This window comes from Thamnophis elegans, chromosome 4 (assembly GCF_009769535.1).
Source record: "Thamnophis elegans isolate rThaEle1 chromosome 4, rThaEle1.pri, whole genome shotgun sequence".
Lineage (NCBI taxonomy): Eukaryota > Metazoa > Chordata > Lepidosauria > Squamata > Colubridae > Thamnophis > Thamnophis elegans.
This window is the reverse complement of record NC_045544.1, coordinates 65,845,228-65,864,119: the sequence shown is the minus strand read 5'-3', so window position 1 is coordinate 65,864,119 and position 18,892 is coordinate 65,845,228. Positions and strand designations below refer to the sequence as shown.

Sequence of the window (18,892 nt, the reverse complement as noted above, 5' to 3'; positions counted from 1 at the left end):
TGATTGCAGGGCTAGCGCAACATGTAACATGTTCATACCAATGTAATATAATATAATGTTACATACATATAGGTATATAGGAATGTGTGTTAGTTATTACTTATTTGGGTTTAGGGAGCCTATTTCTTTCATTTATTGAGTTGTTGAAATGTAATTTGTGTTTTGGGAGGGGGGGGGGGCTGCACCAAGGAAGGCTAATTCAATTTCATTGTACACATGTTGTGCATTGACAATAAAGGTTTGATTTGATTTGTTACACTTGATCATCTTACATGTTATTCAAGAACAGAATCCCACTAATTGTTGTGAAGTTTTAACAGAGCATAACATTTTTGTCTTCTGAGGATAGGTAAAAGATGTTTGGCTTTTTTGTGACAGAATATGAGAGACTATGAGAAGCAGATAGAGGATTCGGTTGATGTGAAAGAAGGCAGCACAATCTGGATATGGGGAGGAGGGTAAATAAAAGAAATGCTCCAAAGACTGTCTAGGGCTGTGATGGCAAACCTATGGCATGCATGCCACAGGTGGCACGCTGGGCCATTTGTTAGGGCATGCGAGGTGTCACCCTGTCAGCTCCATTGTGCATGCGCATTCTGGCCAGCTGACTTTGGCCTTCATTTTCGGCCGTTTTTTGCCCTCTGGAGGCTTCCCTGACAACCCAACACGCAAACCGGAAGTTCAGGAATGGACTTCCGGGTTGGCCATAGTTTTCGCCCTCCGGAGGCTTCAAGGAAGCCTCCTGAAGCATCCAGAGGGTCTGGGGGGGTGTTTTCGCCCTCCCCCGGTTCCTAGAAAACTGCTAGAGCCTAGGAAGGGCGAAAAAAAGACCATCACATTCAAAAAGCAGAGTTTGCACGCGCATGCACGGGGAGGGTCGCGCTGGATGCACAGGTTGTGTGTGTCTCATGCATAGAATTATGGGTGTGGGCACGCCTGCACATGATCCCCCTGCGCTCCCCCCGCTTTTGGCACACGATGGCAAAAATGTTAGCCATCACTGGTTTAGGGACTTTTAAGATTTCAAGATTATATTTTTACATGAATGTCTATGGAGATTCTCAGTCATACAGGTCACAGTTGTCCCAAAGATGGCTTTTCAGAAGGCAACTGGACTTCCTTTGTTTTTGCTTGAAGATGTTTTGCTTCTTATCTTTCCAATGGAAGGATTTATATTCCTTGCAGTTATTTGGTCATTATTACTCTTTCTGAGAGTTGTTGAGGCCACTTGGAGGTTTATCTGTGCCCTCAAGGTCACCTATATTTTTACTCTGAGTGATATTAAATATGCCTCTCTGAATTCTGGTATGGTTCTTTCATCTTAGTGCCAACTATGTGGGGCTTGACAATAAGAAATGCTTCTTTGGAGTAAAAGTCCACTAAGATACACATTGCTTTAAAAATCAGATTGTGCTAGAATGATAAAAAAAAATGGTTTACTAAGTCATTGCCTGATTTGATTTTCACCTTCATAGACCCTTCCTTATCTATAATCCATTTGTAAGGGATGTTTTGTCTGTCTGCTTTTGGGTCCTCAGGATGAGGCTGAATTTCCATAATTACTGTCATTATAAAGAGCCAGAACAGATTGTTTAGGTAGTGCAGTAAAATGTAAAAGGAGGGAAAGAAAAGTGTTTATACCACGTGATTTATCAGATAATAATAAATAGACAGGAAGACACTGTGTTTAACTTTGATACAGATCCTTGAACACAACTTCTGTTTTGTCCCTTGTCTCGTGTTTAGGTCATAAATGAAAATCTTTCTCTTGCTTACAATCAAAAAACACTGAATAATGTCAAGGCAGTGCTAAGCTGTTGTAGCGGCATCCTCTCCAAACCTCCTCTTTCAATAGTTTACACTGCAAAATTTGAACTGCTGGTACATCTTTTGAGTAAGCTGTCCTGGCTAACCTGTTGGCAGTTATCATCAGAAAATGCTGTGTCCCTCCAGTTGTTTGAAGTCCTTCAACTGACCTTCAGGCAGTACCTTCTAATACAGCGGCAGCAAACCAATGCAAATCGCGTATTTGGACAAGTGATCCAGCAACTGCTGCAGCCATGCCTACTGCTTAGATATTTGTTAACAATGAAAGTATGGACTGATGCAGATGATGATCGCATTCATCCACAACTCAGCAAGGAAGTCCGAAATCACGTAGAGATGTTGCTCAAGGCTGGCATTTTCCAACAGGAGCTCTTGTCGTCCTACAGAGAAGAGCTGTTACAAGAGAAGGAATCTGTTGGCACAAAGAAACGAGGCTTGAAAAATCTGCTTCTCCCAGCCAATACAGTTCAGGATTCTTTAAGAGATGCCACCTTTTGCGAACAAGCTCTTCGGGGAAAGGTGGTAGCGCATTCAGTACCTTTGCTCTTCAAGCTTTTTTTAGAGACTTACAATAAGCCCGAAGACCATTTGGTCTGCTTTCACATGCTTACCAAACTTTACGATTGCTTACAGATTTCTTGCCTGCGAGGGAATCTTTGGGAAAACCAGCTTCCAGCATCAGAATGGAGCCCAGAGCTGCTTGCGGTGGAGCAGCTACTCAATTTGGTGCTGAGCAATAATATTTATAACGTGGCTGCTGATCAGATTCGGCACAAGGCAGTCCAGTTTAATTTTTACCGTCAATTAGCCCAGTTGCTGATGAATCATTCACAGGCCACCATACCTGCCTGGTTTAGATGTCTCAAGGCCTTGATTTCATTAAATCATTTGATTGTGGATCCCGATTTGGATGACTTAGTGGCCTTGGCTTGGGTTGATGCAGAGGTCTCTGAGCCACGAACAAAGAAGGCTCAGACAGCCCTCGTTAGCACCGTCTTCTCCACTTACGCCAAATTGCGCCAGTTCCAAAACCTCTTCCAAGAAGTTTTATCAGTCATTTTACGTCCTGCTGCAGAGGAATCAAGACTGCCACTGTTGCCAGCTAGTATCAGGGCCAAGCTATGTGAGTGTCTTTTGGATCTGCCATCCAATCAGGTGCTGGATATCGTAGCTCTCGCGGTGGAGAAATGTCAGACTTTTGTCATTCCTCATGTCAAGGGGGATGCCGATGTGGCCTCAAAGCTTCTGTCCATAAGCACATTACTGTATTCGGTTCTCTTCCACATGAAGAGCTTAAATGATTCCACTCCATTGTCTGTTGTGAATCGCACTCAAAACCTGCTGGAGACAGTGCAGAAGAATGTCATCCAAGTTCTGTTTGACCTGCTGAAAAGTTCTGAGGCAGAAGCAACAGAACTTGAGCTTTGGACAGAGAAGGTCAGCAACTCAGCTCTTCTTCTGGCTTGTGTGTGCGTAGAAAGTGATACTCTTTTTGCCTTAAATTGCAAGCAGTATAGCTCTCCCTTAGCCCCGTTGCTTGATGATCCTTCTGAAGAAAACTGGGACTTCTCAACCATATTTTCTGGTTTAGATGCAGAATGTTGGGAGAAGGTAAATAAGCTGGTAAAATGTTCCTCCCCAATGAGCAGCTATTGTACCGAATGGCTGGTGCTTCAAAAAATGAAGAAGATGCTAATGCACACCACCTGTTGGACAGAGGCACCGCATCAGGCTTTGCAAAGTGCTGGGGCTTTCATCCTTCAGTCTGGAAGAGCTTCCATGAACAAAGAAGAATCGGAACCCTGGGATGGCAGTGCAAGTAGTATCACCGCTCTTACTTATCCCGTGGCACATTGGCACCTGGTAGTCTCAAATCTCCCTGTCCTGTTTCCTTACCTTTCTGAGAATGATACAGAGTACATTGCAGAGGTGCTGCTGAAAACACTATTGGTTAAGCAAACCCAGTCAACTTTTGCTGATGAGGACGATTTTTCATTCACGATGGAGAAGCTGTCTCGGGATTTATTGCACAGTTCCCTTCTCCCAGAACTGCAGATGCTGCACTGTTTTTTCCTAAGCCAAATAATCCAGCACTGTGCTAGTGTTCTTTCGTCTACATTTCCAAATATTGCCAATCAGCCTCTTCAGTTGCTGTGTGCAGGAGATACTCCGTGGTGTGAAGCTATCCCTTCCGGTCATGCGGCCAGTGTAAGGTCTAGCAATGATTTTTCAGTCTCCTGGGCAATTATGGAGAAAGTTGCTTTCAATATACTGCAATTAGTGAAAGATAGTTCTTACGCTACCTTGGAGGAAGAACATATCAAAGAGCTCTTGAGTATACTAGAGATCATTTCAGCATTGAATGTAGACGGCTTCTTTCCTTTGGATTTCACACGATGCTTTCTTCTGTTGGTTTCTTTGGCTGTTAATACCAGAGCAAGCATTTCTTGCAACAAGGCCTTGTCTTTAAAGTTTTTGGCAACCTGCTGCCACCTTCTAGCATGCTTACAGGCCGGAAGACATGCAAACTCATCCTTCAAGGTTTTGTATGCTAGTGATGTTCTCGAAGCTCTCCTCAACTCTATGTTTGCAGTCTGTAAGACCTTTGGCTGTGTCTTGAAGATTGATGCTTGGGATGAATTTCTTCACAAGCTCCAACTCTTTTTGGAACACTATCTTCAGATAACCCTAGAAAGGAGGCAGAGTGTGAAACTAAACCTGAAAAAGTTCCTGTCTTTTATAACAAGTTGCCAACCATGTGATACAAGTTCTGGACAGCCTGAGCATTGGAGCCCTGCAGCTGACCAGGTTCTTCTAGTGGCATTAATTTCATTGTGTCATGTTTTGGCTACGTACCTGCAACAGCAACCCAATGGAAAACTACATATTTCAGGAATGCTACCTGTTTTTCTTAAACAGAACGTGTTGCAAACAGGAGCGACTATCAAGTTCTGCCTTAGAAACAAGACAAAAGGGCCAGCCATTACATTTGGCTTTATACCACATATTACTACTCTTCTAAAAGCAGATTCATTTTGTTTTCAATCTATGCTTCCTGCAGCTGGTGAGAATGAACTACAAGAGCCAATGAACCCGGCAAAAACAGGCAGCTTTTCACAAGGAATTATATCAAAGCTTTTGTGTTCAAATATTGAGAGAACTTGACGTGGCAGATGGTAACCTCCAGTTCCTTCACTCTGCTTTGCAGTTTTTGACTGCTTTCTGTTCCATGCCAGAACTGTATCCCCCACATGTGACTTCTATTGCCGTATTTAATTTGGTCAGAAAATTACTTGCAGGTAAGGAAATGCAATTCTTATTTCTTCACTTCTCTCCTAAATGTTGAAAGGAGAATGTAGATTAGAAACAGTTACAGGTAGCCAGTGTTGAGCAAGGATCAAAAATCAGCACATAGGAATAATAGAGATCAGGAAAGAGGTGACAGGTCAGAATTATTACTGGATGGCCACCAGTGGTAGATTAATGGCCTCTCTAAAAATGCTTTTTCTATCATGACTATGATATGACCCTAAAAGTCCAATAGATTGTTAGTGAAGAAGAGAACCCAGTGACTCTTCCAGAGCTCAGAATCTTGATCATATCCTTTTCACCTTTATGTACTTCCTAGCCTGCTGGAAACACATTCGGTGATATGAATTTAACATAGTGCACTGAAGATCTTTTTTTCTTTTTTTTTGATAAGCTTGAGACAATTTGCCTAGTTTTCTGGCGGTTCCTAGAATTTTTAGGGGATATTGTTTGGCACCTAAAAAGGAATCCTAATCCCCTCTCTTTAGGACAAAAAAAAAAGAAAAAAGAAGTGTTTCCAAAATGTTGGTTTCCAACTGTTTTGGGGTGGAGTCTAAGTGAGGTGCTGGGGATTTTAATCTTATATTGAAATAAGAACTGAAGTCACCAAAATGAATCGCCTACCTAAAATCATAGATTTTAATTTCTTTGAAAATATAGTTGATCACTGCCAGTTGATTGACTGCAGTAGGATTTCATTGGCTTCTTCACTGCTGCCTGATAGCTAACAGGGTTGGAGATATTATTTAGTTAGATCTCTTTGCTGAGCATGAAAATATTGCTTCTCCCCCCCCCCCCCCCCCCCCCCCCCCCCGGTATCCCAAAACTAGAAGCTAGAACAGAAGCAGAGAGTTGTGTGGAATACAGTAGTTACCTGATAATGGTAGCAGCCTGCCTATTTTAGAAGCTATCTAAATGAATTGCAGCTTTTGGCACTTCTACCATCATGGCTTATGATAAAGAATATTTAGCATGATAGTTTAACAGTATCTGCAGAATTACCCTTTCCTTTTATTAATCTTGGAAAGGAAGTTTTAGTGGCATTGCGATGTCTCCTGCCGGGTGCAACTATTCCATTGGGTGAAATTTTGCTAATATATTTTATAATTTACAGAAAGTTCTATTGATAGAAATAATTTGAGTTTTGGGCAAAACATTCACAGGACAGGAGAAGCTAGATTTTCTATCCTGCTCCTGCCTTCTGGATGCAGAAAAGGAAATGTTGGTGGTGTGAGAGAAATGCTGTTAAGTCTATTGCACTATAAAGAAAAAGAATGGGATGGTTTGTCATTTCAATAAGTGACAAATAAATGGGAGAAGTAAAGAGAGGTAAAGGGCAAGTTTTGTGCTATAATGGTTTGGCATCTATCAGTAGTTTATGGGCCTTAAGAGTTTGGATGATGATTTCTCTTGCAGGTCCTGAAATCAAAGGCCAGTTGATTCAAGATCTAGATGTTCCCTTAACTGAATTGATTGCCCAGCTGGTGGAGAATGGTACCATTGATGACTTTTCTACCATGTTGAGGCTACTGATTGAGGGACTGAATGTTTGCAATCTTTGGAAACAAAATTCTGAAGTAGGAACTGTGTTATTTTTTTGGTTAAAAATGTATTTGAATCAATAATGCTTAGTATTTGCCTTCATATAGTTCCATTCTTTTGAATTAGTTTGTTGCTGAACAGGTTTTCTGTTTTGTATTTTTTACATGGAGTATTTTTTTTACATGAAGAAGATAAAAATTAAAGGTGTCCCTGTCTAGTCATATCCGACTCTAGGGTGTGGTGCTGATCTCTGTTTTTTGGCCGAGGGAGCCAACATTGTCCGAAGACAATGTCTGTGCTCATGTGGCCAGCATGAGCTATATGCCAAAAGTGCATGGAACGCTATTGTCTTCCCACTAAAGTAGTACCTATTTATCGACTCGCATTTGCGTGCTTTCAAGCTCATCCCATTGCTAGGCACTCAGAACTTGAACCCAGGCTGTCAGTTCCAGCTGACAAGCTCAGCGTCCAAGCCATTGTGCCCCCTACATGAAGGAGTTGGGTATAAACCCAGAAACTTTCTGAATACAAAATGTGTACTCTGCCCCCAAATGTTATATTATAGGTAGTTCCTGAGTTACATGAGGATTATTTTTTTTTAGGAATTTTTGTATAAGCTAATTATCATGCATGACCAAATTTAAAGAGCACCATTCAGAAAAAATATATATTTTTAGTGCTGCAGTCTTAATCTGTTGATTTAATGCTTAAGTAATGTGCTTATCTATCCAATTGCCTACGTATTGGCAAGCTTCAGAAAATTTCTTTGAAAAATATGATCAGTATATGGGCATCTTAATGGACTCATTTCTACCTGTATTTTGTGTACTTAAATTCCATTTACTTTTATAAAACCTTGGTTAACTTGTTATTTTTAACATTGCATTTTGCTTGTATCTTTTATCTTTTTTGAAGTGACCACTCTTATTATTCTTATTTCCTTGGTATGTTTTGTACAGATAGTATTATCAGCTGTTACCTTACTGAAAGTGCTACTCAACTGTCCTCTAAGTGGAGAGAAAGAGAAAGTTTTCTGGTTTTCTACTCCCCAGATAATGACAGCTTTAGCTGTAAGTACCTCTGCTGCTGGATTTGGTATATGCTACTGAATTTAGGCCACTGTTTATGTTTATACTATTGACACACACAAACACACCCAAGAAGACATAGACATAAAAAGAAGCATTTGATTTTTTGTACTGTAGCCTTAAGTCTGAGGATCAAAAACTACATAGCTGATATCAACCCCTATCTCGGTGTTCCATGCTTTCTAAGTCTAGTTACTTCAAGAGCACATGGGGTATTATTCCTACCGTCTGTTTGTAGCTTCCTGTATGGCTAGACTTCCTGTCTTCCTTGGCAGTGCAGTGATATCCTGTGCTCCATTACATGTTGTAGACCACTGACAGTTTTGAACTTCTGGTTCAAAATATACAGGTTAGTGGCAAGCAAACACTTTTGGATATTTATTTATTTATTTATTCATTCATTCATTCATTCATTCATTCATTCATTCATTCATTCATTCTTTCATTTGTTTGTATCCTGTCTTTATTAAGGCAATTTATTAAGAGCTGAGGGGGCGCAGTGGTTAGAGTGCAGTACTGCAGGCTACTTCAGCTGAGTGCTAGGTGTAGTTCAGCAGATCAAATCTCAGCGGCTCAAGGTTGACTCAGCCTTCCATCCTTCCGAGGTGGGTAAAATGGGGACCCAGGTTGCTGGGGACAATAGGCTGACTCTGTAAATCGCTTAGAGAGGGCTGTAAAAGCACTATGAAGCTGTATATAAGTCTAAGTGCTAGTGCTATTATTTTTATAACTAATAACTCAAGGCACAGAACATACACTATATTGCCAAAAATATTCGCTCACAACTGATTCTGATTATGTGGATGGGTGAGCGAATACTTTTGGCGATATAGTGTATCCCACACATGTCCTTCCTGCTGTTTTGTTAATTTCTGCAGAAAGACAATCCTGTGAGGTGGATTGGGCTGAGAGAGTGTGACTGGCCCAAAGTCACCCAGCTGCCTTTCATGGCTAAAGTGAGACTAGAACTCATGGTCTTCTGTTTTTTAGCCTCTGTGTGGGCGCGCGCGCATGTGTGCACCCGTTCCTCCATCTCTCTCTCCCTCCCACCCACCCCCTCTCACACACACATGGATCAGATCACTTCCAGAACATTTGGAGCAGTTCACTCTGGGGTCAGAAGTTTCAATACTGTACAGTATTTTCAAAACAACTTTAAGATATGTGGACTGGGAAATGCTGGCTGGGGAATTCTGGGAGATGAAGTCCATATATCTTAAAAGATGTAAAACATTGACCTAATGCACAGAAGATGGAAGGTGGAAAACTATACCAGAGATTTTAACGTATGTCTTCTTTTTTTGTACACTCTTTTTGTGTGTGTTTATGTTGTAGTTATATTGCTAGACGAGATAGCAATTAATCTCCAAGAAACTAAAAATAATAAGATAATGTGCATGGAATGTAGGCATATTATGGATGGAACTACTTTCCTATTTTGCAATTCCAATTTGTCTTTTTAAAGTCATTCCCATAATAGGGTTAGTTAAAAGAAACTTACATTATGAAATAAAACTACGAATGAAAAAATAGAAGCCTTGTTTCTTGCTTTAATGTTTTATTTTTAAAGTGAGATTAGCTTATTTGGGTTTTATATGGTTACACTATATTTATGTCTATAATTATATTTATTTACTTGATTTTTTGCAAAATAACACACAAAGGAGAATTAAATCACATCATTAAATGATATCATACCACTCGATTCGCTTCGTCTGAAGCCCATTCAGCCATTCAACCTGAAAGCAACTTTTTGGGGAAACATGATGCTTGTCCAGGTTAAAAACTAAACAAAACCCTCATCCAGTAATCCTAGACTCAAATGTGCAGTCTTGAAACAGCTGAAGAATAAATTGTATGTGGGTAAAAACTGATTTGGTTGAAGGCAAAAGAAGGGGACAGTAGAGAATGAAATGGTTAGATAGTATCATCGATGCAGTGAACATGAATTTGGGCAAACTCCAGGAGACAGGGGAGCCTGACATGCCACAGTCCATGGAGTTGTGAAAACCAGTTATGAGTTAGTGAATGAACAAATAACAACAAAAATACTTGATTGTGTGGAAGAGTTCTAAATTTCATTCCAATACATAGTCTTATGTCCTTGGCATAGGCCAGAGCCAGAGCAATCAAAAATACAATCCTCAACGTAAAACAATTCATTTACTGACCGTTCAAAGTTTTAATGGCACTGAAAAATGTGACTTATGACCATTTTTCACAGTTATGACCTTTGCAGCATCCCCATGATCCTGTGATCAAAATTCAGAGGCTTAGCAGCTGCTTCAAATTTATGATCATTGCTGTATCCCAAGGTCATATGGATCCCCTTTTGCGACCTTCTCAAAGTCAATGGGGAAGCCAGATTCACTTAATATCAGGTTACTAACTTACCAACTGCGGTGATTCACTGAACAACTGTGGCAAGAAAGGCCGTAAAACGGAGCAAAACTCACTTAACAAATATATCACTTAGTAACATAAATTTTGGGTTCAATTGTAGTCATATGTCAGGGTCCCAAATAGCATCCAATATAAAATCAGAGTCCGAGGCAAAAGATTTTTCAAAGTTCCAATTTATTAATTTATTAATTTATTAATTTATTAAGAGCCGAGGTGGCGCAGTAGTTAGGGTGCAGTACTGCAGGCCATTTCAGTTGACTGTTATCTGCAGTTCAGCGGTTCTAATCTCACTGGCTCAAGGTTGACTCAGCCTTCCATCCTTCCGAGGTGGGTAAAATGAGGACCCAGACTGTGGGGGCGATATGCTGACTCTGTAAACCGCTTAGAGAGGGCTGAAAGCCCTATGAAGCGGTATATAAGTCTAACTGCTATTGCTATTAAAAGAACCATATTGTCATATCTGGGAAAACCTGAATCTGAAAACTTCCCGGTTTTCCTGCCCAGTTGAAAGTTCAAGATCCTGCCCCAGCACTCCCAAGCCCAATAGGCCCATAGACAATAGAAAGCGTGGCAGGCCTGAAGTCCAAAATAAAAGATGGCTTGCAGGCATGACATCATAAGTTGAGGACCACCTGTATAGTAAATTTTCAGTGGCAAGGAAAGATTGTGGATATTCACAGATTTATTGGCATTACAGCCTTTGCAGAAAACCATACCGGAAAGGGCTTAGCAGTCGTGTGATGTGAAAACGGGGTTGTGAGGCTGGAGAAGCACGCCTCAACACATAGAGTGTGTGTCCTACTGTTTGTGTTTCCTTTCTCCTGATGTAGATGCAAATCAAAGAGGCTTCTCAAGATCCAGTCCTGCTCCCTGTTCTTGCTGTGCCTATCCTGGAAGCAGCAGCTCTTCTGCTTAGATGCGGGGAAGGGATTCTCTCCAACCCACATCATGTTGCTCTTGTTTTTAATATTCTTTTGACCGTCCCTCTTGACCAGAGGGTGTATAGCAGCATCTTTCTGGGAATTCATGAAGTGCTCTTTTCCATTCTGCAGTGTCATCCTAAGGTAAGGAGCAGGCTTGAAAAACATGAAAGCAACCTAGTATTTGAGGGATAAAACTACCCTGTTTTCCCGAAAACAAGACCTCCCCGGGTTATAAGCCCAATTGGACTTTTGAGCGCATGCGCTAAAATAAGCCCTCCCCGAAAACATTTAAACGCATGCGCAGCTGGTTCCTCTGGTTGCTTGCCATGCAAATAACACAGGGTGAGGCTAGAGGGGGAGGGGAAAGGCAAGGGGGAACATGCCCCACGCACCCCAAACTTCCTTACCTAACAGCGACTCCCGCAACCCTAGCCACTGCACCCCTTCTGTCGTGCTAATTGCCACTGCAAAAGAAACGCCAGGCCTAGCATCGGGCCTTGCTGCCGCAGCAGGTGCAACATAGCAGCAGTCATGAGGTGACCATTCTTGCCGCCTCTTGCACCTCAAAAATAATAAAACCTCCCTGAAAATAAGGCCAATTGCTTATTTCGGGGGTCAGAAGAAAATAAGACCCTATCTTATTTTCGGGGAAACACGATTTATACCTCCCCATTAGGCTTTTTCTGCTATTGTTCGTTGACCTCAAGTTTGGAAAAATAAATGAAAATGAAGGTGGGTGGCTTTCAGGTTGGATAAAGTTGGGGCTCTGGGGTGGGATCAGTTTAATGGAAACTATTGGATGGGGATTAAGACAAAGGCTGTTTTTACTCTGACCAGAACCACTTTCTCTTTTAAACCTGCTCTTTACAGCTTCTCACATGCCCAGGGTTCCTGGCACATTTCAAAAAACCCAGAAGCAATCCTGGATCTGAAAAAAAAAAGATGCTGTAAACATGATCACCTAGTTCTCAAGGCATTTCCCTTCATCCCAAAATACAATTGCTTTAAAAACTGCATTTGTTTTGAAATTCGACTTAGAAGGGGTCCTCCTATTCTTATTAAGGAATTAGTTTAGAATGAGTCAGAGCTATCTAAATATATTGTGTGCTTTTCATCCATTTCTGTCGGAATCTCTTGTTTCCATCTTTTGGATGTTTTAAAATAGTTTGCAACGTTAGCCAGAAATTGACATAACCCAACAAGAGAAGGTTCTTTGCATACCCTTTTATCATTTCTGTCCTTTTCTACCAATAAAGTCGATTCCATTTCTGCCTCAATCTTGTATTTATCTTCTCCGCTTTCCAGTTCCTCATCACTGCTGCTCCATTCTTTAGAGCCATGATGGCAAACCTACAGCACACGTACCAGAGATGACATGCAGAGCCCTCTCTGCTGGCATGCGCGCCATTGCCCCAGGTTAGATCTCAATGGTGTTTCTTTCGTGAGCTGTTTCCCTGAAAACGCCAAAACAGAAGCTCACAAAAGAAAAAGATCTTATCTCTTGCCGTGCTGTCGGTGTTGGGTTGCCCCGCCTCCCCCTGGTCAGCTGGTATTTGGGTCTCTGCTGTGCATGCACGAATGTCCATATGTCCACATGCATGTTTGCATATGCATACCTTTCAGTTTGGACATGCACACGAGTGCAGTTTGAGCACTCAATGTCTAAAAGGTTTGCCATCACTGCTTTAGAGTATTATCTCCCTTGTAATATTTTTTTTAAAAATGTCTTGGAATTTCTTCAAACTGTTTTTTCCCCCCTTCTGTATGTGGATGCTGCCATTGTGGCTTCATGTTGGTAGGACCCTGTCCTGATGTTTGGAATAGATGATAGATGATTATGGATTATAGATACTTAAATAAAAGACCATTCCTTCTGCATTCTCAAAAGCCAGACTTCAAAAGTCAGACATAGCTTTGAACCTGGCCTTCAATCTCTCTTATTTACTCTAAGTATGGATTTTTGAATCTCTGCATTTTAACACCAATGTACTTATTATGCAGGTGATGCTGAAAGCAGCTCCGTCTTTTCTGAACAGTTTCCATCGATTGGTTATTTCTGTGATGCATGAAGGGAGACAAAAAGGAGACAAAGGTTTGACATCTATTGTCTTATATTCCACTTTCATCTTGTTCTGCACTCCTGTCCTTTCCTGACTGTAAAATGATTTTGCATCACAGGAAGACTCTACCTAGCCAAATTTGAGTTGTTCTGTGTGAAGGTCTTACTGGGTTCGAATTGAATTCATCACTTTTTTAGCATGTATATGACTGGAACCTAAAGCTGTGATCTTAATACCTCCCGTTAGAAATAAAGCCCATTCAATATGTTGAATGAATATCCATAGGATTGGGTCAACAGTTATCTAGACCATGCAGTGCTTTCTGTCAATGGTATACATTAGGGAAAGGTGAAAGACGTAGACACTATTTGGATGCCAATTATTTCATCTCAGAAGTCCATTTGCCCCCAACAGAATAAGCATAAACATAACAGTAAATGTGATTATTTTTCCCTAAACATTTCCTATTACTTATGTTTTAATTTTTGCTGTGTAAGGCTTATAGAAGTCTAGATGCAATTAAAGTATTTCCATGTTGAATTATTGCTTTTTATTACATCCTCTGCATTTCAGAGTTGAGTCTTACTAGCATCATTTCAGGAGGCACACATGTAAGAGGATAAATTCAGCAACAAGAACAAAATACAGAGGATCTAATTATATACATATATCACCCTAAAACGTATACACTCTTCCTTCACATAATAGCATGCTGGGGAACTAATTATTAAGTGTTACTGCAGCCTATAACTGACCCAGAACTATGAGGAGCTGCTTACAGAAAGCTTTCATATAACCATCAGTATACAGATTGTCCTCAACTTATGACCACAATTGAGCCCAAAATTTGTGTTGCTAACTGAGATAGTAAGTGAATTTTGTCCCATTTTATTAACTTGTCACAGTTGCTAAGTGAATCACTGCTGTTGTTAAATTAGTAACATGGTTGTTAAGTGAATTTGGCTTCCCCAGTGATCACATGACCCTGGGACACTGCTACCATCATAAATATGAGTCAGTTGCCAAGCAACTGAATTTTGATCTCACGATCATGGGGACATAAGTGACACTTTTCAGTGCCGTAACTTTGAACAGTCGCTAAAATAAACTGTTGTAAGTTGGGAACTACCTATATTTGCTCCTATGATTTGCCGAGGGATGGGTGAAACCAAATTACCTCTCCTCCTCCCATCCAATGCAACATTAAATCTCAATTCATTTTCTTTTCCAAGGGTCCGTGGATGAACTTGAAGATATATTGAAATGTGCTCAGTTGGTGGAGCGGATGTATAGTTATATTGCTGCAAAAACAGAAGACTTCACTGTGATGTCAGCCTTCATTGTGGCCCAATATGTGATAGAATTGCAAAAGGTAACAACCCACTATTCAGTCAAAAGACAAATAAATAGTTCTTAGTTTTAAAAAATGAGAAGTGAGGAATACCTTGAAACCGATGTATGAGAAAAATGTAGTGGCATGTTTCTTTATTGAGTCTCATGTCATAAGACAGCTGGTCCAAATCCAGCAGTGTTGGACTACAGCTTCCATCATCCTCAACTGGTAAGTCTTTGGGGAGCCACGATACTAGCTCGTTATATTGGTGACTGTATTTCTACGTATCTGAAGTGTATTAGAGTTAAAGAGGTTGTATTTTAGAATATTGAAAGACTTTTGAATCAGTTTTGAAAATGATTAGGATACCCGAGTCTATGGTACTTCCAAGATACTTAGACTAGATGAGAGAAACTTAAATATGCTCATCCCCATTGCTTGGAAATCAGGTTTACTAAAACCAATAGAATTTGTTTTTCGTAAAGAGCACCTAGAGTCAGAATGCAGATAGGTGCAATAAGTATTTGTCTTGAACAACTTTTTAATTCTAAAATCTATATTATTTTGAGAAAGGAAATTCTGTTTTTGTAAAACTTCTGATTGCTCCACCTTACTTATTTTTCTGTTGAGCAATAATCTCCTTAGCCTTCTCACCCTGTGAGAAACAAAATGTGATGACCCAGGGCACGGCACAGGGACAACACAGGCAGCTGGCATTTCAAACCGCCCCTTTATTGCTCCAAATTCCCCCCATATACTCCCACGTTTCTGGCAAATCCCAGAGCCAAGGAATGACACACACATACATACACCTCAGTTGCCTGTGGCTGCAAATAGTCCAATACTGTGAGCACCAAGGCTGCAAGCAAAATCAGCAGGCAAGTCAAAAAGAGTTCAGAAAGCCAAGAAGAAGGGCAAAACGGGGGAAGTAAGAGTAGGAGAGGATAAGAAGGAGGAGAAGAGAGAAGGAGTGGGGGAAAGAGAGGGGAAGAAGAAAAGGAAGGAAGGAAAAAAAGGAAGGGAGGAAGGAGAGGAGAAAATAAGAAGGTTGAAAAGAAGGAAGGAGTAGGGTTCTTGCAAAATAAGATGGAGATACGGGGTGGCAAGAAAGTGACCCCAACTGTGTTTTCTATATTTGTAAGAAGTTAGTGATAAATATTAATAGTTAATAGATAAATGTTAATAGTATTTACAAGAATGTATATTTGTGAATGTCCTTGAAAGGAAAAAAAAAACTTTATACAAAAAAGAAAGAAAGCCAAGAAGCAAGGCAAGAATCCCAAATCAAGAAGGAATCCAGGAAAGTTCAAACATCAGTTCACTTCACTTCAATTCAAACCTTTATTGTCAGAGTACAACATGTGTACAATGAGATTGGCTGAGCCTCCCTTTGTGCATCCCCCTCCCAACACAACTCACAAAAAATCCCTAGCCCAGTGAATCCTATCACCAAACACCCAGTCCTATTGCACCATGTGAACATATTGCATGGTGCCAACCCTGCAAGTCAATCGTACTACGTTGTTGTGGAGTTATTTTTCGTTCATGAGTCTGACAGCCCATGGATAAAAACTTGAGCACGTTTGTGTGGCTGCCTATGCTTCTAGATCTCCTTCCAGATGGTAGGAGAATAAAGAAGGGCTGACCAGGGTGTGAGTCATCCCTGAGGATTTTCCTCACTCTTCTAAGGCAGGGATCTCTAGCGATCTCGTCTAGTAGTGTTAGGGGACAGCCCACAATGTTTTGTGCTGTGCTCACCACCCTCTGTAGTGTCTTTCTATCTGCGCCAGTGGTGGGTTCAGGCCAGTATGGCCTGGTACAACCATACTGGTAGAAGTTGGGAGCAGTGGCCACTGTACTGGTATGATGGCTTGTTTGGCCCACCCACCCGCCCGAGTTCCATACCTGTTTTTAAGGCAACTGGGCCAATTGCGCACATGTGGACAGTGTGCGGCACCTGTGCAACCTCCGACGAGCAGCTGGGTTTCGAAGGGGCAGTGGAGTGCACTTTCATGCGCAGGGCACGTCTGGTGCGTGCACAGCGCACATCCGGCGCGTGCACAAACGGACCACAAGCAGCATACTGGTAGCAAAGGTAAGAGCAACCCACCACTGGTCTGTGGCTGTCAAGCCAGTATACCACACCATAATGCAGTGAGTGAGGGTCTTCCTATTGTGGACTGGTAAAAGGAGGTCATGAGTTGTCGTTCCACTTTATTTTTTCGAAAGACCCTGACGAAGTGGAGTCTCTGTTGGGCCTTTTTGGCCACCTGGGTTGTGTTGATTTTTCAGGAGAGATCTTCGCTGAGATAGATAGCACTCAACACTCCAGGAGTTCAGCGTTTGTTCCTGACAAATACCCCTCCCTACAGTGTCTCTTTAAGTCTCAGTCCCCAGGTGTGCCTTGTGAAGAGGGGTGGGGCACTCTCCTCCTGAGTAGTTGAGTCAGTCTTCGCTGTTTGTGCCTTCTCTCCACTCTTCATACTTGAGGATCAGGAAGGGGCGGTCCCTCTCATCACCTGAGCTCTGTCTCTCATGTTCCCTGCTTAACCTCTCCTCATCATCCTGCCTCTGTTCCTCCTTGCCTACAAGCTGTCCTACTCCTGAAAAGCCCTGGCCTGACTCGACCTGCTCTTCCCCATTTTCCTCCAAAGCCAACGAAGCCATCCCCTCAATCTCTGTTGGCTCCAGTTCCTGTTCATCTTCCCCCACAGATTCAGGCTCCGACAGAGGCATGACACTAAATATATTTCAGTTGCTCACTGGGTTCCTCCTGATTGGCCCTCTGTCCTTTTATGGTAATTAGAATTCTCAGTCATTATTTTTAATGAGTAGCAAGCTCTTCTTTCAATGAGAAATTAATCACTGCAAGTGACTCTGGTTTTTAACATAGTTTGTACTGTATTGCTCAGTTGTTGTTTTTTTCTTTAGTTGGCATTTCAGAAAATGACTCAGTTGAGCTAACCTAGGACAAACATTAGTTTGGCCTGAGGGAATGTGCTTCAGATCAGCATGTTTCCTTTCGTCAGGCACTCTGATTCATTCCCATATTTTCTCATTTTGCATTTGCTCAGTGTTTCATGATGTTTCTATTGAAGAAGGGGATTCACGTCATGATGTCACATTGAAGAAGGAAATTCAGTATAATGTCTCCTTGACCAAGGGCAAATTTCTAACACTCATCCCCTGAGGCAAACATTTATTTGTTTCTTGAATGTATTTGCCTCAATGGCTTACAACAAAATTAAATTGTCCCCATATTGTTGTATAATGTAGCATGATAGAGCAATATGAGAATAAAAGATGAGTGGGTGAGGAAGCAGGGGCTAGGTGGGGTTTGCTAATAACCTAGTAGCTACGTCCAGTACGGATACTCTCCCATTGGGTTCCCAGGCCAACAACCAGCAAAGCCAGGTCTTCAGGATAGGAGGCTGGAGGCAGATTTCCTGTTGGCGAGTAGGATGTTCCAAAGTGTGGGTGCTATGGAAGAGAAGGTTCTTCTGGATCCCACTAGTTGGAGATCTTTGACCGATGGGATCCGTGGTAGATCATCTCTGCTGGCATGAATAAGGTGGGCTTGTCCTAGAGCTATGATGGCGAACCTATGGCATGTGTGCCAGAGTTGGCATGCAGCGCCCTCTTTGTGGGAATACGAGCCGTTTCTCCAGTTCTGCTCTGCCGCACATGCGCACGCACCTCCCACTGGCCAGCTGGTCTTCGGGTTTCTGCCGTGCATGCATTGGGGGAGGGCAGGAGGCCTGCATGCGCATTGCCTTTTGGTGGTTTGGGCATGCGCATGTTTTGGAGACTCAGTCCGGAAAAGGTTAGCCATTACTGTCCTAGAGTGATGAATTGGTTCATCAGGCAGCCTGGACCAAATATAAAAGAAACATATGGAATATATTTTATAAAATATTAATATATTTTATAACTAAATATTTACATAAATATAAAAGAGCTGGAAAATAAATGAGATTTTTCTGCATAAGCATTAGTTAAAGAATCATGCATGCAATATTGGGGTCTTTGCACTTCTTTTAGAGGACCTGTACTCTAAATCTGAATTTTTTCTAGTTTAGCAGTAGCAATAGCAGTTAGACTTATATACCGCTTCATAGGGCTTTCAGCCCTCTCTAAGCGGTTTACAGAGTCAGCATATCGCCCCCACAGTCTGGGTCCTCATTTCACCCACCTCGGAAGGATGGAAGGCTGAGTCAACCTTGAGCCGGTGAGATTAGAACCGCTGAACTGCAGATAACAGTCAGTTGAAGTGGCCTGCAGTACTGCACCTTAACCACTGCGCCACCTCGGTTCAGTTTCTCAGCACTGCTTCTACTTCCCTTTTATTATTGTAATGTTTATATAAAGCAAGCAAACCAGACCATTCAGACCAATATATATAAATCA

At 41.6% G+C, this 18,892-nt stretch overlaps 1 protein-coding gene across 1 annotated transcript in view; it reads left to right on the top strand.

Annotated features, from left to right (window-relative positions):
* Positions 1-18,892, top strand: part of URB2 (URB2 ribosome biogenesis homolog) — a 36,021-nt gene that overhangs the window by 12,616 nt on the left and 4,513 nt on the right. The window contains 7 exon segments of the mRNA XM_032215345.1: positions 1,747-4,928; positions 4,930-5,126; positions 6,553-6,713; positions 7,638-7,748; positions 11,000-11,233; positions 13,094-13,184; positions 14,385-14,524. Coding sequence (XP_032071236.1) covers positions 1,747-4,928; positions 4,930-5,126; positions 6,553-6,713; positions 7,638-7,748; positions 11,000-11,233; positions 13,094-13,184; positions 14,385-14,524 — 4,116 coding nt within the window.